General features: G+C 44.1%; 1 protein-coding gene across 4 annotated transcripts in view; it reads left to right on the top strand.

Annotated features, from left to right (window-relative positions):
- LOC135504059 (neuroplastin-like) overlaps positions 1 to 25,356 on the top strand; it is a 36,219-nt gene that overhangs the window by 1,591 nt on the left and 9,272 nt on the right. The window contains exons 2-7 of one of the 4 annotated variants that reach the window (XR_010450061.1): positions 10,016 to 10,363; positions 16,774 to 16,948; positions 17,497 to 17,591; positions 20,940 to 21,073; positions 23,634 to 23,907; positions 24,792 to 25,183. Coding sequence is in view for 2 of the 4 variants with exons in the window: in XM_064922330.1 (XP_064778402.1) it covers positions 10,016 to 10,363; positions 16,774 to 16,948; positions 17,497 to 17,591; positions 20,940 to 21,073; positions 23,634 to 23,907 (1,026 nt within the window). In the remaining 2 variants the exon portion in view is untranslated. The remainder of the gene's footprint in view (positions 1 to 10,015; positions 10,364 to 16,773; positions 16,949 to 17,496; positions 17,592 to 20,939; positions 21,074 to 23,633; positions 23,908 to 24,791; positions 25,184 to 25,356) is intronic. The other 3 variants (XR_010450062.1, XM_064922330.1, XM_064922348.1) reach the window with 3 other exon arrangements.

The following is a 25,356-nucleotide window of genomic DNA, read 5'->3' as shown; positions in this document are numbered from 1 at the left end:
TTCCTGGAAATATTTAGACCCATTGGTTTCTCTCTGTGTGTCAGTGGAGTTGACATTCTATTACATAATTGAGGCTTCTGAATCCCACTGTTGGCTCAAAGCAGAGTGTTGATAACCTCAACACATATACACAAGTTCCAACAAAACACATTTACACTATCTGTGTGCAGCCTACATGTTTGAAGGTTATAATATCTTGTCCCGCAATATGATGGATAACCTTTCAAATGATTATCACCAATTTGTTTCAATATTTTGTTGATTTCAATTGTCTCTCTATGGGCCATCCAAGTTTATGTCTTTCAGTCTTTGATGAACACACAGTCACAAGGGGCAGGATTGAGGGAGGCATCATTTGCTTGACATGAAGGATGTGTGAGCCTCCTCATCATTGCGTGCTAAGGGTTGCCTTCCCTGACATGCCCCTGATGGATGGCCAATCCCAGTGAATCACTTCTGCCACCCAGAGGGGGCACACCAATCAGACACAGCCTCTACACAAACACATGTTCTCAGAGCTGAGCTACTACTAGCTATTGGTATATTTTATGACAATAATTGTTTCAATGACGAAACTTGCAATTTTGGATCGTGTTATAGGCCTATAGAATGCTAATAAAAATCCACTAGTCTATTCCTGCAAGCACTGCATTTGTGTGATAACTACTTTGTTGAGGGAAAGTCTACTTGCTACGATTGTGATATGTTGTTGTTTCACCTAATTATTTTAAGATGAATGCACAAATGTAAGTCACTCTGGATAAGAGTGTCTGCTAAAGAACTGTTAGCACTGTGAATACAGAAAGATTGTAATATGAAATTGTACAGCAATAGTTGGACTTGTAACCGGAAGGTTGCAAGATCAAATCCCCAAGCTGACAAGATAAAAATCTGTCGTTCTGCCCCAGAACAAGGCAGTTAACCCACTGTTCCTAGGCCATCATTGAAAATAAGAATTTGTTCTTAACTGACCTGCCTAATAAAATAGTCACTCAAAGCAGACTAGAGAAATCCACTACCAGGGTTGGTGTCAATTCCATTTAAATTCAGTCAATTTAGGAAGTAAACTGAAATTCCAAATCTAATTTTAATTCTATTTTATGCTTCTCTATGAGAAAAAAAATTGTATTTCAGTTTCAATCTTGAATTTACTTTGTTGAAATGGAATTGACACCAACCCTGCTTACTACTAGTGTACAATGAGTGTACCAAACATTAGGAATGCCTTCATAATATTGAGTTGCACCCCCTTTTGCCCTCAGAACAGCCTCAATTCGTTGGGGTATGGACTCTACAAGGTTTGACATTTTTCCACAGGGATGCTGGCCCATGTTGACACCAATTTTTCACACAGTTGTGTCAAGTTGGCTGGATGTCCTTTGGGTGGTGGACACACGGGAAATTATTGAGCGTAAAAATCCCAGTAGCGTTGCAGTTATTGGACACTCAAACCGGTGCACCTGGAACCTAATACCATTCCCTGTTCAAAGGCACTTAAATATTTTGTCTTGCCCATTCACCCTCTGAATGGCACACAGACAATCCATGTCTCAAATGTCTCAAAGCTTAAAAATCCTTCTTTAATCTGTCTCCGCCCCTTCATCTACACTGATTGAAGTGTATATAACAAGTAACATCAATAAGGGATCATAGGCTTCACCTGGATTCACCTGGTCAGTCTGTCATGGAAAGAGCAGGAGTTCCTAATGTTTTGTACACTCAGTGTACATTCATTAATTGATCTGATGGATGAATTATGTGTGTATGAGGACACGCTTTGATGGTCCCCATCCACAAAGTCAGATCTACGCCCTCTATTGTTTGGTAAAGTCCACGTGAAGGCATTCCAGTCTTTGCCCAGTGTTAGTGTCCACTCCCTGGGTCTCATAGCGACACACAGGGCTCCCTCCACCATGGGCTCTGCTGCTCTGCTGAGACTCCCGGGGGCTGTGGGAGACCGACTGGTGCTACCTTGTCACTCTGTCTTTCTGAGCCTCACTGTAACCGGTGAAGAAGAAGAAGCAGAACTCCTTTCTTTATTAGCCTACTGCTGTATTGTATTACAGGGTATTAAAGTGATATTGGATTTTAGACACGAGTGAGATACAGTTCTGAACGTAGATACTGTAAAACACATTTATGAGGCTGTTATATAAACACAGTAATCATATTTTAATGGATGGTATACTGATGCTATTTGGTCGCACAAATATGGGTACATCCTCCAAACAAATGAATTGATATTTCACAGTCTGGATTTAGTGTGAGTGATGTAACGTGGCAGGCTTCACTATGTCACGTTTGATTTCCTCTGCAATATTTCAGATTCGGGGCAATGGCGTGTAAAGAAGTGTAATTATAAGGGCACGGCATTTAATCACAGTACAGTATCTGTGAAGCAGAGGAGGGAGCTGAGCTGAGACTATTATACCTCTATATGCTTGGGGAGCCTGACCAACCATAGATGGCTGAGATTCAGCAACCGATACCTGGAGGACTGTAAAATAGCATTGGGCCATTCTGCTGCCAGTCGCTATTTATAGAGGGGAGACACAGCACCATGAGCACAGAGAACTGTGGCTTTAACATCCTTTTGCGAAAGTGAGTCCATTAACTCTTAATGGATAGAAGCATCCCTGTGCACAGCTGCTTGGCTCTCTGAAGACTCACTAGATGCATGTGAACCATTTAAGCTCTTAAAGGGCCTCGTTCTTTTATGCATGACGAATATGAAGAGGGGTTCTCTCCTGTCCTTAACCTGAAGATGCTGCTTATGGCAATGCACCATGGATAATCTCCCCTTAATGAACAATTGAACAGCCACAACAGCCGTAATCAAGGTCAGGACATTTGTGTGTAGAATATCTTATTTTTGAGTTGACATAGAATACAGACCACAATGTGAATTCCTTTGATGTGAGTTACCAATAGAATCATGAACCAAGTCAAGCATCAACTCAATGCTGCTCTAAATGCATCTGTTATTTTTCTATAAGATAGAGCTACGACCTCTCATTATTTCTTCATGTAGCACAGTATTAGTAGGTTTGTGTGGCTCAAAGCAACAGACAGACAGTTTATCGACACAGTCAAAGTTTCTATCACTAAACACGTTTCATGATCAAATCCCCTGAATCAGGGCCAGGCAACATTATAAAAGTAAATCAAAAATGGCATCTCTCTTACAATTAATAAGGGATTCAATCAATGTAACTGCAAGGTACAGAGTAGCTTGGTAATTGTGAGGTAATTAATTGTAAGTCCATGTTCTGAGTAGCAGAGGACACATCTGTGAGACCGGAAAATGTGCTGTGGGACGTAAGCCAGTTCTTCCACTGAGTCACACTAGCCCACTGTGAAACATGATACATACTGCACCGATGGCAACAACATCAGGCACCCCACAGCCTCCAACACAGTACACACCAGACATACTGCAGCTACTGATGATGACACCCAAATGGAAGATGCTAGAGGGGATTTTAAACAAAATGGAGACTTAATGTTGATATGTGGTTGTGTGGAATATTCGTTCTGGGAGATTTGTTTGTGGTTACAATATGTGTTGTCACAGTGTGTCCAGCGAAGAAAACACCTCATTTGATAGTCATTGTCACAAACAGTTATGGTGACATGGATGAGTGTCAGCTCGTCCTGTGGTATCTTAACCATGCTAGCTTTGCACAGTGACAGAGGGCCTGGGTTGTCTGTCATCTTGACCTATGAAAGGGTTAATTGGGGAGCAATGTTTGCTGGTTGATGGGGATAAGCCCATTTCAGCCGGGGATGGGGGGTGGGGGGATTTAACTCTCATGAAAGCTGTGGCTCCCCTCTATGACCTGAATGGCTGTCCCTGAGTAGTTACAGTAAGATGGCAGAGGTCACCTCCTCCCTCTCATCTCAGCTGCTGTTGCTAACTGCCATTTATCCACAACACCACTCTAATCCATGCAAGCATCAAGGTTTATTGTTGATTTGTTCAAACAAATGAGGAAATCTATACCCGCCCACCCATCGATGTGTTAAGAGCAGCTCGGAAATAAATACATCATCCTTCAACCCACAGCAGTGACTTATTTACAACTGTCAGAGCAGGAGGCTTTGTGAAACCTTGGGCAATCGGCCAAGTGTAACACCTCTTAACCAGATGCTGGAAGCCAGCTTAGTTGGCACACCTACAAAAGTCAGATATACGGGCTAAGACAATGGAGCATCACACCACAGCACACTGATACTACAGCTACAGTGCCTTGCAAAAGTATTCATCCCCCTCTGCGTTTGTCCTATTTTGTTGCATTACAACCTGTGAATTTGAAATTGGTGAAGTGAAATGAATAAAAATAACTTGTTTCTAAAACTAAAATAAAATAATGGAAAAGTGGTGTGTGCATATGTATTCACCCCCTTTGCTATGAAGCCCTGAAATCTGGTGCAACAAATTACCTTCAAACGTCACATAATTAGTTAAATAAAGTCAACCTGTGTGCAATCTAAGTGTCACATGATCTGTCACATTATCTCAGAATATATACACACACCTGTTCTGAAAGGCCCCAGAAACTGCAACACCACCAAGCAAGCGGCACCATGAAGACCAAGGAGCTCTCCAAACAGGTCAGGGACAAAGTTGTGGAGAAGTACAGGTCAGGGTTGGATTATAAAAAAAGATCCAAAACTTTGAACATCCCACGGAGCACCATTAAATCCATTATAAAATAAAATTGAAAGAATATGGCACCACAATAAACCTGCCAAGCGAGGGCCGACCACCAAAACTCACGGACCAGGCATGGAGGGCATTAATCAGAGCGGAACAAAGAGACCAAAAATAACCCTGAAGGAGCTGCAAAGAGCCACAGCGTAGATTGGAGTATCTGTCCATAGGACCACTTTTTAAACCGTACAATCCACAGAGCTAGGCTTTACGGAAGAGTGGACAGAAAAAAGCTTAAAGAAAAAAATAAGCAAACACGTTTGGTGTTTGCCAAAAGGCAGACTCCCCAAACATATGGAAGAAGGTACTCTGGTCAAATGAGACTAAAATTTAGCTTTTTGGCCATCAAGGAAAACGCTATGTCTGGCGCACACCCAACACCTCTCATCACCCCGAGAATACCATCCCCACAGTGAAGCATGGTGGTGGCAGCATCATGCTGTGGGGATGTTTTTCATCGGCAGGGACTGGGAAACTGGTCAGAATTGAAGGAACGATGGATGGCGCTAAATACAGGGAAATTCTTGAGGGAAACCTGTTTCAGTCTTCCAGAGATTTGAGACTGGGACAGAGGTTCACCTTCCAGCAGGACAATGACCCTAAGCATACTGCTAAAGCAACAGTCAAGTGGTTTAAGGGGAAACATTTAAATGTCTTGGAATGGCCTAGTCAAAGCCCAGACCTCAATCCAACTGAGAATCTGTGGTGTGACTTAAAGATTGCTGTACACCAGCGGAACCCATCCAACTTGAAGGAGCTGGAGCAGTTTGTCTTGAAGAATGGGCAAAAATCCCAGTGGCTAGATGTGCCAAGCTTATAGAGACATACCCCAAGAGACTTGGAGCTGTAATTGCTGCAAAAGGTGTCTCTACAAAGTATTGACTTAGGGGGGTGAATAGTTATGCACGCTCAAGTTTTCTTGTCTTATTTCTTGTTTGTTTTACATTAAAAAATATTTTGCATCTTCAAAGTGGTAGGCATGTTGTGTAAATCAAATGATACAAACCCCACAAAAATAATTTTAATTCCAGGTTGTAAGCCAACAAAATAGGAAAAACACCAGTACACAGAGGTGACACTCATATCTCCATTCCCAAACATAAATAAATGCCCTGCACGTAGCCAGTGCAGTGGCCCTTGGGGTTATCTAACTGTGGTCTGTCTGTGTTGTGGGACTGGGAGGCAGGTTACAGGCGGTTGACTCAGAGCCACTGCCTGCCTGCCTGGTGATGTGTGCTCTGCAGTCCTCAGGGAAGAGAGCTCCCCAACTCACTCAGTTGGCCAAGCACATGTGTGATGGGCCACCACACAGACTCAGAGGGGATCTATTCACCACAGTATACTCTATATGATGCTATATAACATTATAATGAAGTGCCTCGCAGAATAAACAGAGATTAATGGATGCTTGTGACTTACTGTGCTGTATATGAATCCCTCCTTATTATGGTATCATTTCATTCAGATCACCTATGTAATTGTGGTAGTATCCCTTTAGCAACATTACAGGCTACTCTCTTCTATGAAAACCTCCTTGTCCTCTTCACTTTCTGTTGCCCTCCAAAAGAGTTGAGGATGAGAGGCCGGTCCAGTTCTTTGATCTCAGCGGATGCTTTAGTTCAGAGGCAGCCTGAGCAGAGTCAGTGGGCGTCCAGGCTGGGCTTTACCCTCTGTGATGATGGGGGGGTGGAGGCTTAAGCTAGATGGTCCCAGATGTTTCAGGAGAAAGACACAATCACTAATTACTCTGCATGTATCTGGGCTTCAGGCAAGATGGCACAAGGTCTGTTTAGGCTCTGGTCTGTGTAAATCAAGCCAGGCTGGATCATGTCCACAGCCAAATCATTTACCCTTTTCCTATTGCCTTATTATTTACAGCTGCCTGTGACTCACTTCTAACTGTTGCTGCCAGGGTATGGTACGGTATGATCCCCATCCATGTATTGTTCCGTCTCTGGAATATCTTGCTCTGGGTGGACCAGACCAAAGAGTATTTGGCTTCAGTTGTGTACAGAATATATTGTCTCTAGCTGTGGAAACATAGTGGTGTTTGACCTAAAATGGAAAATTATAGCCTACAATATAAACTCAGTCTCTTGGTTACAAACTGATACAGCACAGTACATTATTTGCCCAAAACCAAAATGCAAAGTATCGAGGTTAAATTGCAATAATGAAATGTTAGGCACAGCTCATTTTAACCCAGTACTGACAGCTATGCGTAGGCGCCTAGTAACCTCCCCACACTAGTAACTTCCCCCACTAGGCAGCTAGTAACCTCCCCACACTAGTAACCTCCCCCACTAGACAGGTAGTAACCTCCCCACACTAGTAACCTCCCCCCACTAGGCAGCTAGTAACCTCCACCCACTAGGCAGAAAGTAACCTCCGCCCACTTGGCAGCTAGTAACCTCTCCCCACTAGTAACCCCCCCCCCCCACTAGGCAGCTAGTAACCTCCCCCCACTAGTAATCTCCCCCCACTAGGCAGCTAGTAACCTCCCCCCACTAGTAATCTCCCCCCAACTAGGCAGCTATTAACCTCCACCCACTAGGCAGCTGGTAACCTCCCCCACTAGTAACCTCCCCCACTAGGCAGCTAGTAACCTCCCCCCACTAGTATCTTCCCCCCACGAGGCAGCTAGTAACCTACCCCCACTAGGCAGCTAGTAAACTCCCCCACTAGTAATCTCCCCCACTAGGCAGCTAGTAACCTCCCCCACTAGTAATCTCCCCCCAACTAGGCAGCTATTAACCTCCACCCACTAGGCAGCTGGTAACCTCCCCCACTAGTAACCTCCCCCACTAGGCAGCTAGTAACCTCCCCCACTAGTAATCTCCCCCACAAGGCAGCTAGTAACCGCCCCCACTAGTATCCTTCCCCCACTAGTAAACTCCCCCACGAGGCAGCTAGTAACCTCCACCTACTAGGCAGCTAGTAAACTCCCCCAGTAGGCAGCTATTAACCTCCCCCGCTAGTAACCTCCCCCCACTAGGCAGCTAGTAACCTCCCCCCACTAGGCAGCTAGTAACCTCCCCACACTAGGCAGCTTATCTGCTCATGTGCTGATGATACAGTACATTACTGTTGAGCAGGTAGGTTGGGCTCTTCTTGGAGGGCCTGTAATCTGTTGTAGTAAGACACACGACTCTAGCACCACAGAGAGACCACCTGCTCTGCTATCTCTTCCAGGCTCTCTCGTCTTCAGCATAGTCAGAGTTAGGGTTAGGGTGTGGCGTCCTTTTCTATGATTCATCTGAGGACACATGGCGTAGAACCGGCAGTCAACCTAGGCCTTGCAACAGGAACCCTAAGGCACAGCCCAGGTGATTTGGCTTTAGATTGATGAGTGCCTTGGCTCTGTGCTAGAATGGCCTTGCAACAGGAACCCTAAGGCACAGCTGATGAGTGCATTAGGTCTGTGCTAGAATGGCCTTGCAACAGGAACCCTAAGGCACAGCTGATGAGTGCATTAGGTCTGTGCTAGAATGGCCTTGCAACAGGAACCCTAAGGCACAGCTGATGAGTGCATTAGGTCTGTGCTAGAATGGCCTTGCAACAGGAACCCTAAGGCACAGCTGATGAGTGCATTAGGTCTGTGCTAGAATGCTGGCATATGGTTGTAGGGGCTGACCACTGCTGTGTAGCGGTAGTATGATTCATGTAATGAGAATGGCGTACGCACACACACACACAGTGAAGATGATTCTGTGACTTTTAAGTCCAGCTGATAGTGAACCACAGGATGGATGACCTCTTAAGCTTTAAAGGGCCTGAGGAATATGAAGAGGGCTTCTCTCCTGTCCCTAACCTGAAGATGGGTGGCAGGTAGCCTAGTGGTTAGAGTGTTGGGCCAGTAACCGAAAGGTTGCTGGATCAAATCCCTGAGCTGACAAGTTAAAAATCTGTCATTCTGCCCCTGAACAAGGCAGTTAACCCACTGTTCCCCGGTTGTCTGTCAAGGTTACTAACTCCAGCATTTTGACATATACAATCAGATTGAAAACAGACAGAATATTTGTCTTGCTGTAGAAGAATAAATAACTACAGTAATAGCCATCAGGCACGGGGTTCAAAGCACATGCAACGTCTGCTGTTTCAGCTTCGATGTGTTTCAACATCTTTATGATTTCTGACTGAGTCAGTAATGTTCCGAACCAGATTGGCTGTTAGAGTAGTTTCCTATTTCAGTTCTTTGACCAAAATAAAGCACTCAAAATGGCCTGTACATAAGGTTCTCATCGTGGCTTCATAGGGATTGACGGAAATTATACTCAGCCAGTGTACAAGTAGTCACATGACTTTCCATCGGCTCAAGCAGTGCCCTTTGACATAACTGTCACATCACGCAACATGAGTTTCCTTAATGTGGCAAACCAACTAAACACCTTGGTAAACAGAGAGCTTTGTAATCAGTTGCCATTTCAATCTAACATCAAAGAGGTACAAGAAAGCAAAGGCTTCCTTTTATGCAATATCTGTTCAGAAACTCACAGGGGTGTAGTTCTGTGTGTTTCAGTGACTGTCAGATATTATATTGAATCTATTTATGTGGTTTGTAATCTCTGCATGCCATGTAAAGGTTGACAGATAGGAAGAAAACAGAACTTATTGATTAGATGAAGAAACATGTTTTGACTAAGTTGTCCATAATATGTTCTACTGCATGTCAGTTTGCTACGTTCTACGTTAGTAGTTTCACATCTTTATACATTTCACAATGGTGTGAGTAGTCAACATGTTTTGCACTGTAAATCCATTTTATTTGTTTGTTTACACAGAAAATATATAACTCTGCTGAATTCCACTGCAAAAAATAAATATTTTGATTATTCTGACCATAATGGAAAGCACAGATATTTATTTTCAGCCATTTGAGTACTGTAGGAAATGAAAATCATCCTAAACCCTGGTGAGATCCCACAGGAGGTTGATAACAGAGACTGTGATTGGTTGGCTGTGACCTCAGCTGAAGGTCGTGTGGCCATGATTGGTTCTGGGATAATAGAGTAACATTGGATAATGTATACATTGGGTTTCAGGGGCCATTAACCTGTTTCTCATTCACACAAATCTCTTACTATTTTATAAACTGTCTTTCTTATACTCAACCACCCACTTTAAGCTTTGTAGCTTGCTTTTTTCTTGATTTGCCTTTAATCATCCTCTTCTTTTGTTTCCAACTGATCCCTGTTTGATTTGCTCCTACCTCCATCCCCTGGTCTCTCCATCCCCTCCCACTTCCACTCTAACCCTTCTTCCACCCCCTCCCCTCCTCCCCAATACACTTTTCCTCTCCAGCTGGGTTTGTGAAGTCGCCAATGTCTGAGACTAAGCTCACGCTGGACACCTTTGAGCTGTACTGCGATGTGGTCGGTAACCCCACCCCTGAGATCCAGTGGTGGTACGCCGAGATCAACCGCGTCGACTCCTTCAAGCAGCTGTGGGACGGCGCCCGCAAGCGCCGCGTGTCCATCAACACGGCCTACGGCAACAACGGGGTGAGCGTGCTGGGCATCACGCGCCTCACGCTGGAGGACTCCGGGACCTACGAGTGCCGGGCCAGCAACGACCCGCGGCGCAACGACCTGCGCCAAAACCCCGCCATCACCTGGATCCGAGCCCAGGCCACCATTTCGGTGCTGCAGAGTGAGTGGTCTATGTACTGTAGTACCTAGCTGGTGAACAAACTAACAATCCCCTGCCTGTCCCACCACCCCACTCCGTTAAAAAAAACTGAGTTCACATCTCCACCACAGCTGTCCCTGGCAAAGACAGAAATAAAACAAAACACCAACCACCACCTTGTTATTTGTTAATTTCAAAGACTTGTCTTTGTTTTATTTCTGTATTAGAAATTGGAAGACATTGTATTTTATATTCTCCGAGAAGTACTGCCTTTTGTGTTTTTGTTCTATTATGTTGATAGCTCCTATTTGTTCCCTCCTCCCCCTGCAGAATTTGAGGATTCAAATCAAACTTTATTTGTCGCATGCGCCGATTACAACAAGTGTAGATCTTACCGTGAAATGCTTACTTATAAGCCCTTAACCAACAGTGCAGTTCAAAAAGAGTTAAGAAAATATTTACCAAATAGACTAAAGTAAAAAAAAAAAAAAAAAAGTAATACAATAAAAATAACAATAACGAGGCTATATACAGGGGATACCGGTACCGAGTCAGTATGCGAGGGTACAGGTTAGTTGAGGTAATTTGTACATGTAGGTAGGGGTGAAGTGACTGCATAGATAATAAACAACGAATAGCAGCAGTGTACAAAAGGGAGGGGAAGGGGCAAATGTAAATAGTCCGGTGGCGATTTGATTAATTGTTCTTATGGTTTGGGGGTAGAAGCTGTTGAGGAGCCCCTTGGTCCTAGACTTGGCCCTCCGGTACCGCTTGCCATGCGGTAGCAGAGAAAATAGTCTATAACTTGGGTGACTGGAGTCTCTGACAATTTTATGGGCTTTCCTCTGACACTGCCTATTATATAGGTCCTGGATGGCAGGAAGTTTGCGGTCCAGTGATGTACTGGGCCATAAGCACTACCCGCTGTAGCGCCTTACGGTCAGATCTAGAGCAGTTACCATACCATGCAGCGACTCAACTGGTCAGGATGCTCTCGACGGTGCAGCTGTAAAACCTTTTGAGGATCTGGGGACCCATGCCAATTTTTGTCAGTCTCCTGAAGAGGAAATGGTTTTGCCGTGCCCTCTTCACCAGTGTCAGGACCATGATAGTTCATTGGTGATGTAGACACCAAGGAACTTGAAACTCTCGACCCGCTCCACTACAGCCCCGTCGATGTTAAATGGGGGCCTGTTCGGCCCGCCTTTTCCTGTAGTCCACAATCAGCTCCTTTGTCTAGCTCACATTGAGGGAGAGGTTGTTGTCCTGGTACCACACTGCCAGTTCTCTGACCTCCTTCGTTAACACACAGTCATTTAGAACAGATGGTGCTCTCGTGCATGCTTCAGTGTTGATTGCCTTGAAGCAAGCATAAAAGGCATTTAGCTCGTCTGATAGGCTCGCGCCACTGGGCAGCTCGTGACTGGGTTTCCCTTTGTAGTCCGTAATAGTTTTCAAGCCCTGCTACATCCGACGAGCGTCAGAGTCGGTGTAGTAGGATTCAATTTTAATCCTGTATTGACACTTTTCCTGTTTGTCTGAGGGCATAGCGGGATTTCTTATAAGCGTCCGGATTAGTCTCTCCCTCCATGAAAGTGGAAGCTCTAGCCTTTAGCTCAATGCAGATGTTGCCTGTAATCCATGGCTTCTGGTTGGGATATGTACGTACGGTCACTGTGGGGACAACGTCGTCGATGCACTTATTGATGAAGTCGATGACTGAGGTGGTATACTCCTCAATGCCATTGGATGAATCCCAAAACATATTCCAGTCTGTGCTAGCAAAACAGTCCTGTAGTGTAGCATCCGCGTCATCTGACCACTTCCGTATAGAGCGAGTCACTGGTACTTCCTGCTTTAGTTTTTGCTTGTAAGCAGGAATCAAGAGGAGAAATATGGTCAAATGGAGGGCGGGGGAATGCTTTGTATGCATCTCTGTGTGTGGAGTACAGGTGGTCTAGGATTTTTTTCCCTCTGGTTGTACACGTGACATACTGGTAAAAATTTGGTAAAACTGATTTAAGTTTGCCTGCATTAAAGTCTCCGGACACTAGGAGCACCGCTTCTGGGTGAGCATTTTCTTGTTTGCTTATGGACTTATAGAGGTCTTAGTGCCAGCTTTGATCTGTGGTGGTAAATAGACGGCTACGAATAATATAGATGAGAACTCTCTTGGTAGATAGTGTGGTCTACAGCTTATCATAAGGTACTCTACCTCAGGCGAGCAATACCTCAAGAGTTTTTTAATACAGCTGCACCAGCTGACATTGCACACCAGCTGTTATTGACAAATAGACACACACCCCTACCCCTCGTCTTAACAGACGTAGCTTATCTGTTATGCCGGTGCATGGAAAACCCTACCAGGTCTATATAATCTGTATCATCGTTCAGCCACGTCTCGGTGAAACATAAGATATTACAGTTTTTAATGTCCCGTTGGTAGGATAATCTTAATCGTAGGTCATCAATTGCATTTTCCAATGATAGCAAGAAGAACGGATGGCAGTGGGAGTTTACTCTCTTGCCAGCGGATTCTCTGAAGGCAGCCCGATCTGCGGCCCCTTTTCCTGCGTCTTTTCTTCAAGCAAATTACAGGGATATGGGCCTGTTCCAGTGAAAGCAGTATATTCTTCTTGTGAAACTCGTTAAAGGAAAAGGTTTCTTCCAGTCCGTGGTGAGTAATCGCTGTTCTGATGTCCAGAAGTTATTTTTCGGTCATAAGAGGCGGTAGCAGCAAAATTATGTACAAAGTAAGCTCAAAAATAAGTTACACAAAATGCAAAAAAAACGAACAAAATAGCACAATTGGTTGGGAGAATGTAAAACGTCACCCATGTTCTTCGGCTCCATCTTCTATCTTGACACAATTCTCAGAATTCTGTAGATTTCCTGCCTCTCCCAAAGCCCTGAGTGTTTTGTTGTAGATCACCACAAACCCAGAAACCTCCCCAGTCTCTGTCCACCTACTCCCGCTTTCCTCCCACACCAACCTCTCCTTCTCCACATACAGCCCATCCTGGCCGTCCTGGCCCTCTCCTCTGTCCCATGTGTCCTTTGACAGTTGTCTCGTTTCTTTCCCTATTCTCAAAAAAAATCCTAATTTCATCCATTTATTTCAGTATTTCTTTTGTGATGTGTGTTTTTCTGTTGCGTTGCGTGGGTTGTTTTATTCACTTCAAAGCCCGGTGTAATTCTGCCCTGTCTGCACCATGTAGCCTAGGCATCGCAGCGCTTTGAAGCTATGCCGCTTATTTTAGTGGGGAAGGGGTAGATGGGACGTAAGAAGACAAGGAGGGAGCTGTCCAGGTGTAAAGCGTGACCTTGTTTTAAACTCATGACTCACCCGAATCCAATAAAGGACACAGTGATTTTCTGAAATGTATTTTTTTCCTTTCTAGATTTGAGAGAGCTGGTTTCATTGCTGCAGCAGACAGACTCTCTGCACTCACCTGTGTACTGTATGACCTTCTACCTACTCAGCCATTATTAAGTGTTTGAGCATGAATCAGTAATGACATTATATCCTCTACCCTCTCTGCTGTATTGCATACAAACATTCAAACACACTGTCAACTGGACCCTTTAAATGAGCGCATGATGCAGTGAGTGCCCAGCCCTTTGGAGCACAGAGAGATGTGGAATGTTGTTAGTCACAGCCATGCAGCCAGAAACTCTTAGAGTTTTACTACAGGAGTCAGCTCCTTCATCTCCTGAGCATTAGCTACTGAACTGTCTGTTGTACACCGTGTTTACCGTGCTGTTGGACTACTGTCTGACTGCAAGGGTTGCATGTGCACACTCCTAATCTCACACCCATTATACTACACTCCGCCAGCTGGCTTGAGACGTGTACAGTCGGCCGACTGTAGATATCTGAGTTTACTGGTGGTAGAAATGTGTCCGTCATCAAGCTAACATGAAATTGGTCAATCCAACGTTTTCTTATTTAAAAAGACACATTCATTCCAAAAGGATCTGTACGTGTTCCAATAATTGAGTCAGACCTTTTGTCATCCAATATATTCTGTCATTACTGAGTGCCAACGTTCTTGTTATAGACTCGTAATAATATGTGTATATAACATGTATACAACAGGCTATACACACTGAACCAAAGGAGACGGTAATGTATAGTTCTTCGGGCATGTTTTCAAATATGTGCTAGTCTTGTTTTAACCCTTTAATTTGTGATTGGAATGAATCTCAAGGTCTACGCACAAAGTCAAGGATGTTTTTTAAAATTAACTTAATATTGTTACTACATTTGTAATAAACTCCTTAGTTTAGGTTACAATTGAATCAACAGTGTATTTAATTGCACTAAATTAACTCATCTATACAGGCCTCAGTGTGATTTGGTTTAGATCCCTTCCCAACCTGTGTTGTGTTCTAGCTGATAGCTGCTCTGTTTATTGCAGGGGGGGGGGGGGTTGGCTCAACATACCAATCATGTGGGCAAACATCCTCCTTCTGTCAGCAAGAAATAGACATTACTGGCACAATCCTCTAGGACTGTATGCGGGTCATAATGGAATAAAATGTACTACACTGTTATGAGTGGGTAACAGTGTCAATGTAATGATGCTTTTACAATCCTAGACACAGAGGTGGCCACGTGGTCAGTGCCTGTGTGCTGTGCATGACATCACTGATTCATTCTCTTTTTGAGCAGGTGTCCTACAAATGACCTTCTTCTGAGCTGAGGAAACCTCCCATGGAAAACAATGTGCTTTTATTGCCTAATGCAAATTTCTTGAAATAACTATTTCTGTGTAGTCTGTGTATATTCCCAGGATGCCACACTATGTGGGCTGAGAGGCCTGTATAGGGGTTCTGAAGCAGAGAGAGAGGAGGGGAGACAGAGAGAGAGAGCGACAGAGCAATAGAGGGAGAGAGCCATAGAGTGAGAGAGAGGGAAAGGGCAGGAGGGGGAGAGAGAGCAATAGAGTGACAGAAAGAGAGAGAGAGAGAGAGAGAGGGGGGGGGGGAGAGCAATAGAGTGAGAGATAGAGAGAGGGGAAAGAAAGAGGAGAGCAATAGTGAGAGATTTCCCTATAGCTATTGGGTATACAGAACTGCAGGAGTAGGTGCTGCCATGAATGCTAATATAAGTCACGAGCCAGAGCCCAGAGACTTCCCCTACCCTCCTCCACTAGGAGGTTTGTAGTAGCAGCCAATAGGAAGATTATTATGCTCCTCCCCCTTCTCCTCCCTCCTCTAGACCAGGGTTGCGTGGTTGCCAAAGCTGGCCCGGCGTGGGGGAGGGAGGTAGTGAGGAAGCTCCCTCACTACCCAAGGCTGCCTGCCTGCGCTCTCTGATGACACATCCTGCTTGAGCCTCCCTCTATGTCCTTGAGAAATGGACCCTTGGGTTGGCTGCTCTGTTAACAAATACACTAAATGATTATACTAGTAAAGAGCTAGTGGTTGTTATAGTGTAGTGCAGCAGTAGTCAAGCTGTTGTTCAGCTCATCTTTGTTTGCCACAATTATATACTTTGTCCTCTTCTGTTTAGCTATTGTTTTTTTCTTCCACCCTATACGTTTGCTGAGGATTAAACCTTATTCATTTCCTTGCTTTGGTTTGAATGACAGGACAGCAGTTATTTGGAAGTCAGTGATTGAACATTTAAAAATGTATGTTGTTCAAATTTCCTTTATACATTCAACCTCATATTTGTATAATCTCATGATAATTTCAAGGTTACATCACTCTTTTTGTATCCAAGTGCCTTCCTGAATCAATTTGTACTGTTTAAAGAACCTTGTTGCTGTCAATATCAAATTGAGTGCTACTGTATGAATTAGGCATAATAATAATACAGTCAGGTTCAGGAAGTTATCAAGTGGCAGTGGTTCCAAACCAAAGATGCTTTGGTGCTGGTCATCACCTTAAAGATCATTACTTCCACAACTCCAGGTAGTCTAGCAGGTAAGCGTGTTGGGCCAGTAACCCAAATCCCTAAAACGACGAGTTGAGAAATCTGTCAATGTGCCTTATTTGCACCTGTAAATTGCTCTGGATAAAAGCGGCTGCTAAAATGTAAATGTAGTGTCATTATGATTATCTATCATCCCAAAATGGGCGCGGGAACAAGAGGTACTAGGCCTGAGACTAATCATCATTCTAATTTTACAGACTTCATTTTGTGAGAATATTTTAAGTGAGTTTTATTTAAGCCCATCTATTGTACGGTAACAACAGAACCAAAGACTGATACAGGGTTTAGTGTTGCAGGTATTTTCCTGCCGCTCCATGTGTGTTTCTTTATGTATTTGTGTTTTTGTTGTCTTCTGTTCCAGCCCCAACACCCACGCATGTCCCCCACTCAGTCTGTGTGTGGGGAACAGTCAGTACAGTTACAGCTCTGCTATAGTGTTGAGCCCCAGTTCAATGATAAGGGGTTGCTGTCTCTCTGCGTGTTTCAGAGCCCAAGATCAATGCGTCCGATCAGATCATCCTACCCTCGGAGACCAAAGGGCCCCCTGTCACCCTGCAGTGTAGCCTGACCAACGCCCACGAAGGCCAACAAGAGAGCTTCTGGATGAAGAATGGAGTGGAGATCGCAGACACACGGAACGAGCAGAAGAACACAGAGTACATGTGAGTCCTTACTTATTCTGTAGTTCTCTTACTAGAGCATTCAACAAAGCCTTTCTAATTGTCACACAGACTATCAACACTAAGACCAATCACCCTGAGATGGAAATATGAGCCATGTTGCCAAGTCCTTTAGTGAAAACAGTTGTTGGGCAGCTCCATCCCTTTCAAGGCATAGCCATCAGAGCAGCCCCTGAGCTTAGAGCAGACAACCAGCCCCTGTACTGCACAACACCCCCATAGACATCTCCCAGACTCTCCCCAGCCAGGCGCGGACGGCTACATGAGGAGATCACTGGGCAGCTCCTTTCCTGTCACATTACATTTCAGTACTCTATTAATGGCTGACCCCAGAACAGACAGCCCCGTCCTAACCTCTCCTCTCTCCTGGCTGCCTAAAACACAGCACGGTGCTAACAATGTACGCTAAGGACTTCCACGCAACATGCATCATTGGGTGATGCACAGTGATAGACAACAGAATTAGAGAAAATGTTATTTTTGACTGAGCTCAAGTTATGGAGTAACTGATATTTTGTGGTTTGTTGCAGAATCAAGAAACCAAGGTCAGACGACGCAGGGGAGTACATGTGCGTTTACACGTTTGAAATGGCTCCCAACGCCAACGCCACTATTGAGGTAAAAGGTAAGACTCTCCGACCACCTGATCTCACTCACGTTATAAACAAATGACAGATACTCTGTTGATTTTTATAATTCATCAATACTGTCACTTTCATTTGACCCTCTGCGATACCTAAGAGAGAGACACAGTTCTCCAATGTGGGATCTGATGGATAACACAATCTAGAGCTACTTCCTGTGAACAGATCCCCTTCCAGTGACAGACGTTGTTGAGATGTTGGTCCGGTGATGTGTTTTGGTGTTGACAGGCTGGTCTCTGGAGGCTGCTGCCACTCATTGAGAGGACAAGGCAGGACAGGCCAGCTGAAGGGAGGGACAGAGTCTTGTCTTCTCTGCTCTCTCTGTACACTCGGTTCACACAGACTTCCTTCAGGCTACTGTCTCCTCTGTAGACACACTGGTCAACAGGGATTTACTTGACTTATTCCTCAGATTATTATTAAGATATTGCACCATATAATTGGCACAGGACCAAGGGTATCGTATTTGTGTTGCATTTGTTATATTTTTAAGGGTAACTGACGATAATTAGTGATAATGTGTCAAATAATGTGGCTTATTCTGCACCGTATATGTTGGATAACATTGTTTCACATTTGAAAGCACATATTCATAATTGTTAGGATCATTCACTGATGTGGAAGACGCTTATAGAAAAAATAAAACCATAGCGAGATAGAAGTTGACAGCTCACCCTTCAAGTGGAATAAGGTATTTTACTCTGGGTGAGAAAGGACTTGCAAAACCCTGTTCTAGAGAAGCTTGCCTGCACGTACAGTGTTAAGCCAATTTGTTGTGACATTGCTATGGTTGTGCATAGTGAGCTTGCCATTGACTGTTATGCCTGCCTGGCTGTATTCAGCACTAGCTGCCTGCGTGGTTGGTTGGTTGCGTAACGCGTGTGATGACCGTGTATGCTCTGCAGCTCTGCAGCTTCCTCCAGCCTGAGATGACAGCCCTCATCTCCAATCAAACCTCAGTGTCCTGACCCGAGGGCCGTGTGAAGGGAGGTAGGCAGGCAGGCAGGGAGGCTTGCTGCCCCTGGCTGTTAGAGCCTGTACAACACACCGTTTCCTGGACATACAAACACCATGGCAGCACTGCCTCTTAACATTATTGTTTACTGTCTGGGAGTATTAACTGAATTGTTGACAGACGCTGTTAGTCGTATTTTGGATGCTAATATCTTGGTTTGGAGGAAGCATTGGCACGACAATCATTTTTGAGATAGATTTAGATACATTTGCAGGCTTTCCTGTTAATTATTACAGTTAAGGACCGATTGAGGAATAGACTCAATAAAAGCTACAGCGAATGATCATTCTAAGTAGAAATACATGATAGTTGTGACCAACTGCATCCAATTAGTCTTGCCCCATACCATTAAACCCATACTCGGTCGTACCACCAGGTCCCATACATTAAGCATGGTAGAGGGGCCGAGCCTGTGTGCTCTCTGCTCCTGGCAGCCGAGCTCTGAGCTCCCCCCAGCTGCAGTGTCCTTGGCGCTCCCATCTCTCCAGCTCTCAGCTCAGAGCAAGGCAACAGATGGAGGCTTGTGTGATGGTGGTGTGGGATTAAGGTTCAGAATCCGCTCCCAGCCATTTGTAATGGCAGGACTTTGTTGTCCACGATGATACAGTAAGCTGCTGTCCTGAGCATGCATATTTTGCGCATCCCAATTATCATTCGTATTTTTATATATCCGATTTTGTTGTGTGCTATCTACGCATTTTTTAAAGAGATAATTCCACATGCCCTGTTGATTGAATCAAATCAATTATGAATTTTGCAGATCTAGATTTCTTTCAAATTCCTATTTTTTGTCAAACGCACAGTACAGGCCCACAGGATAATGTGTCATATAATTATTTATACCATGACATTGTTGAATACTTGTTTCTGATTGGCTTGAAGGGCATTTTAGAGCATGCATTATTTCTCTATAAAGTACAGTATATTTGCACGGTAGAATTCAATGGCTATAGTGTTTGAGCTGCTTTTGAAAGCAAAAGTCGAATTGAAAACATTATTGGCATCGTTTCATTCAATTTTTACAATAGTAAGGACTGAATATTTGGTTAGTAAACTTGCAAGCTGCTCCAGTGGATGTTGAACACATTTCTACCTGCAAATTAACACATTTCTAGCAGTAAATGTGTTAAATTATAGCCATGGTATGCAAGGGATAATCAACTCGGGGCTCTATGCTTTCTCTGTAAAATAATTCAACTTTGTTAGTTCCACTCCACACGATCATCACATTTGAGCTCAAATGCTCTTTAAATTCAGTGGAGAGATGGGAGGTATCAAAAACAGTAAATAGAAATGGGACTGCCTAATTGCCTCTTCCAGATAGACCACCAGAAGTTGTCTCTTTCTCTATATATTTCTGACACACAGGCAGACAGTCACATCCACACAGCAGCACTGTGGATCAGTAATCACACAAGCTGTTGGGGGTGTGAAATGGAAGATTTCTGCCTGTTTTGGCACCACTCAGAGGGCAGTCAGTCTCCATGCTGTCAGTCAGTCACAGTGGAAGTGAGCTGGGGATAACGAAGACAGAGATAAACGTGGCCCCTCCCCCACTAGCCAGCGAGCACGTGTGCACCATAGTTACAGTAGGAAGGATGATGTCACTTTGAGCTCAAGCCACTGCTGCTCAATCATCCTCCATGACAACGGCCGCTGCCGCGCTGCAGAAAACGCTGCAGCACCAGGCCAGCCTCTCCCCTGATCCTGCTTAATTGCATGGAAGGAATTACCGTAATTTCAAGGATTAGCAAAAGGCTGTGGCAGTTGTCTCCCGGCTCCAGAGCTGAGTTAAACAGAGGATTCTGTCTGAAAACCCAGGGTGTCGCTGGGTTGGCGAATCTCACCTTTGAGAAAGTCTGTCACTTGTTGACTATGAACTGCAACTCTGCAAGATATGTAGGCCTACACCTTCAAAGGGCATACTTGGAAGTAAGCCACAGCAAACCATGAGCTCTACCTTTTAAATAAACTTGGAAATTGAATAAAGCAGCTAAATGTGTCCCTGCCTCGATCACTGTTGTGATAAAGCATTGATTCCAGTGTAAGTCCCTCTTCGGGGAAGTCAGTGCTTCACAGCTAAATCACGGGACAATTCCCCAAATCCTTTCTTAATTTACCATCACTTTCATGTACATCTTAATGTGAGTTACCATAATCAAAATGGGTGCTGACAGACTTGACTATATCATCTGATGTCTTGTTATTAAGAGAAGCCGATGAGGAACGACTTTGACACAAACATAGAACGTCTTGCATAAAATGTTAGAATTTTTATTCAAATGCATTTCACTCCCTTTTCCCCTTGTTTTAGCGGCACCTGAGATCACGGGCCACAAGCGCAGTGATAATAAGAACGAGGGGCAGAGTGCTCTGTTGTACTGTAAGTCTGTGGGCTACCCCTTTCCCATCTGGACATGGCGTAAACTGGATGGCTCAAACTACATGGTACGTGTCCTCTTCCTTGGCTCTATTATAACTCATGCTAGATCAGGGGTTCCCAAACATTCTGAGCCCACGACCCCATTTTGATATCTGAAAATGTTCGCAATCCCAACCATGTGACAATAATTATGCTATTAACAGCCAATGTTTACTTTTTTATTTGGGGCTTTGAAAAGCATTCAACAGTAGTTCTGATTGATGGTGAGTTGAGAAGACACATACATAATGTGGGGCTATGACAATCAATTGCAAATTAGTCTGACATAATGTATCTTATCTCACCACCACTAATGAGATGGGTGTGCTTAATGAATGTTGTGTCGGAGCTTCTCAAAGTCAGGGGGCGTGGTCGACGGTGCGCACCTCATATCTGCTGTCACATCCAACCTGGATCAATATTTGGTTATAATGCAGACGAGAGCACTGACGGTGGTTTCAAAACAACTGGGAACTCTGAAAAATACGAGGCCGAATCATCACGTCAGTGATGTTCAGGTCGGAAAATCGGACCTCAAGAAAGAGGCCCGAGTTCCCGAGTTCGAATTCTGAGTTGGATGACCGTTCAAAATTATTTTTCCCAGTTGGAGCTCGGTTTTTTCCCCCGAATTCCCAGTTGCCTTGAATGCACTGAAGTCGGAAGTCAGAGATTTCCGAGTTCCCAGTTGTTTTGAACGCGGCATTAATGCTCAGAGGGAGACGGCAGGGTATTATTCCCTTTGAGTCGGAAACCAAAACTCCTCCTCAGTGACCGTGAATGCATTCGGTCACGACAGCTCGATCAGCTGTTAGATTTCACACCGGCATGTCAACTGAGCCAGAATCACAGTCAAACGGATTAGGAAGTAGGTCAGAAAGTGCTCTTCCAAGCATTGGAGGTGAGCAGTCATCACTCATGTGGGACACTTACTGATGCTGTTTTCTGTTAGACACATGCACAGCGAAGGGAAGGGGGCATGGTTTGTGTTTGAAAGACTCTCTCTCCAATAATAATTCTTTCCTCTGAATCCACTGATTTGGTCACTCATCTGTAGAAGGTTTTTGTATTTCCCCTGCATGCTTGCGTTCAGTTTGGTCAGTTTCCCAAATATGTCTGTTACATAGGCAAGGAGACACATTTTCTTTTCATTACACATAAAGTCAACCAAGTCTGTTTTTTGTTGTTGTGAATGACAATTGTTCCTCTCTCAATGCAAAGAAAAAAGTTCAACCACCAAGCCTCGTGTGAAATAGAACCCTGTAATGCTCTGATCCCATATCTCCACATAGTTTAGCGAACAGGTGTGTGCGCAGTGGATGTTGTTTGATGTATACTGAACAACAATCTAAATGCAACATGTAAAGTGTTGGTCCCATGTTTCATTAGCTGAAATAAAAGACAATGTCCATACGCACAAAAAGTGTATTTCTCTCAAATGCAGAGATAATCCATCCACCTAACAGGTGTGGCATATCAATAAGTTGATTAAACTACATGATCATTACACAGGTGCACCTTGTGCCGGGGACAATAAAAGGCTACTCTAAAATGTGCAGTTTTCTCACACAACATGCCACAGATGGATGTCTCATGTTTTGAGGGAGCGTACAATTGGCATGCTGATGTACAGTAACAGTGTTGCTTCTGTCCCTCTCCTCACCCCTACTTGGGCTTGAACCTCTGCACACATCAACAACTGCCTCCCACGTAGCAGCATTACCTATTGCTCCACAAAGGTTACAGCCCTTGCCATACAATGCGTCCATATGGCAGAGGGAGACACATTCATAACTAGAGTGCAGAGGCCTGCCCTCCGTGCAAAAGCCCACCATTCGATCCCATGGAATCTGTTTTTCGTCAATATAGCCAAGCAGCACACTGAACATCCTCTGTGCTGTTTCATGTTCGGAAATGGTGAGACAGAACAATATGTCCTAGCATCCCCTGACGTGTATAGTGAACAAAACTCATGCATGGCCATCTCGGCCCTCACAGCTAGCGTCCATTTGGAGAGCATTAGCTGGGGAGTTTGAGTTGTTCAGTCAGTATTCTCTTAATGGCTAGCAAAAGCATAAATTCTTTAGCAGTGTTATCTGACAAAGGTATTGATGTGAGTTTCTGTGCCTCTGCCTCCCCACATTGTTTTCACCTTATCAATTGCGGCCAGTAATATCAAAGTCTCTGCAATAGTGTGTGGTTTCATAGCATAGAGGGCCTAGTCATTCACCGTGGGAATGATTCAAGTGCAACGGTCGAGTGCAGTCTTTTCCCATGATCTAAGGGGGTTTTCTGGTTGAATTTTAGATTTGAATCTTTTTCATTTAGATTAAGGTTACAATGATTACATTAACATTACAATGATTTTGAGATACAAAGATGATATTATAATATACATATATTTTTGGTACATTTTTCCCCTGATTTAAAAAAATCTCCCTCAACCCCATTTTCATATCAGGTGACCCCGCATGGACCCTAGTTTGGGAACCGCTGTGCTAAACTACTGTGATCACTGTCTGGAATGTGATCGTAAAATTGTCTGTAACATAGAAATAATTGATATGCTAATTTACCCTCCTCCTCTAGGAAATCGACAACTCCTCTGGCCGCTTCTTCATCACCAACAAAGACAACTACACAGAGCTGAACATCGTCAACCTGAACCGCACCTCCGACCCTGGTGAATACCAGTGCAACGCTACCAACCACATTGGCACCAAGTCCATGTCGTCCATCCTGCGGGTGCGCAGCCACCTGGCACCCCTCTGGCCCTTCCTGGGGGTGCTAGCAGAGATCATCATCCTGGTGGTCATCATCGTAGTGTATGAAAAACGCAAGAGGCCAGACGATGTGTTGGACGGTAAGACAACGTTAAATATAGTATTATATTGTATCTCTTTGGGCAGACAGACAACCTCTCACCATGTTGTCATCGTCAGGCCTGTTTGATTATAATACTGGTCAGCGTTACTGGATGCTCTCATTGAAATGACTGTACAGTAAGTTACCTTAACAGGAAAAAGGGTTCTCGATCTCACCTGAAAGAGACCAACATGCTAGCAGCGGCAGGGGAGTATGTACTGATTCAAGCAGTGCTTGTGGCCATGGGGTAAAATCAGGGAGGAAGAGGGAATTATGACCCAGGAAATAGGCTGCTGCTTCTAGAACAATACAAAGACATTCTCACTCCAGTTAAACAATGATTCAAATATCTGATTATGGGGCTGCGCTCGGCTAGAAGTTCAACAGCCATCAAGAACCAATTCAAACAGGGTTCCTCTACCATCAGCACACACATTTATTACACTGTTACCAAGTGAACATGTTGCGGAGGCTATAAACACGGTGCTGAATATTCATGACGCTGACTCTGCTGTGTTAGCAGTAGCAGCGGAGACCCACTGTGAATAATTGACCTCTGTCGGGGGACACGCTCCCTGGATGCTCCGTCAGTACTGAGAAGGGAGACAGAGACACCGCTGGCTGTCACACAGCGCAGCGCCACACATTAGCTGCATAATAATATGACCTTTAGAGATGCTCCACATTAGTAAACCAGGAGGGGGTCCACAGCTAACCTTTGAAATGACAGAGTTGAAGTGCCGTTGCGGTCTCGCTAATGATGATAACCAAGGACCATTTTATCACTCCATCTGGAGAACTGATCAATTCATTTCATTGTCAATAATTTCAGACAGGGAATCAGGGGAAGTTTGATGTGTTATTTTGGCTTTGTCCTACAAGTTCTGCCTATGGCTGAGGGCTTAAAGTAGAGAATCGAAAATCCCTGTTACCTACTCCAATCAAAGCCCTTCACATCCACAGGTAAGTTATTCTCAAAGTTGCCTACGTTGGTAACTACTAACTATTTACTACTTTTACAGAGTAATATCTGTCCTAATAACAAACCCACTTGATAACATACAATAATATAAACTGTTAAAGCTAGATTTAAAAGTGTCAAAGTCAAACAAAGACATAATAATTTGAGTGTAGAGTCAAAGCCAAAAAGGCCGTTGAGGCTTCACCCACCCATGGTTCTATCAACTTCATTCAGGATATCAGCAAGATATGAATTGATTGGTTACTGACTTCTTTCCCCCTCTCTCCAAATGGCATCATTATCTAAACGGTTGGTAAGTGAGAGATCTTGCATGTTTTCAGAGAATGATTTTTTTGATTTGATCCGTTTCTACTACAGTCCATCCAGACGACCATGTCAACACCCGTCTATCAGATTATTTGACTACAACTTGTTTGGCGTCTTTGCATAGACAATATATATGTTGAAATGAAGTATTTATTCCAT

This window comes from Oncorhynchus masou, chromosome 2 (genome assembly GCF_036934945.1).
Source record: "Oncorhynchus masou masou isolate Uvic2021 chromosome 2, UVic_Omas_1.1, whole genome shotgun sequence".
Classification (NCBI taxonomy): Eukaryota; Metazoa; Chordata; class Actinopteri; order Salmoniformes; family Salmonidae; genus Oncorhynchus; species Oncorhynchus masou.
Note: the sequence above shows the minus strand (reverse complement) of the source record. Positions and strands in the feature narration are given on the sequence as shown.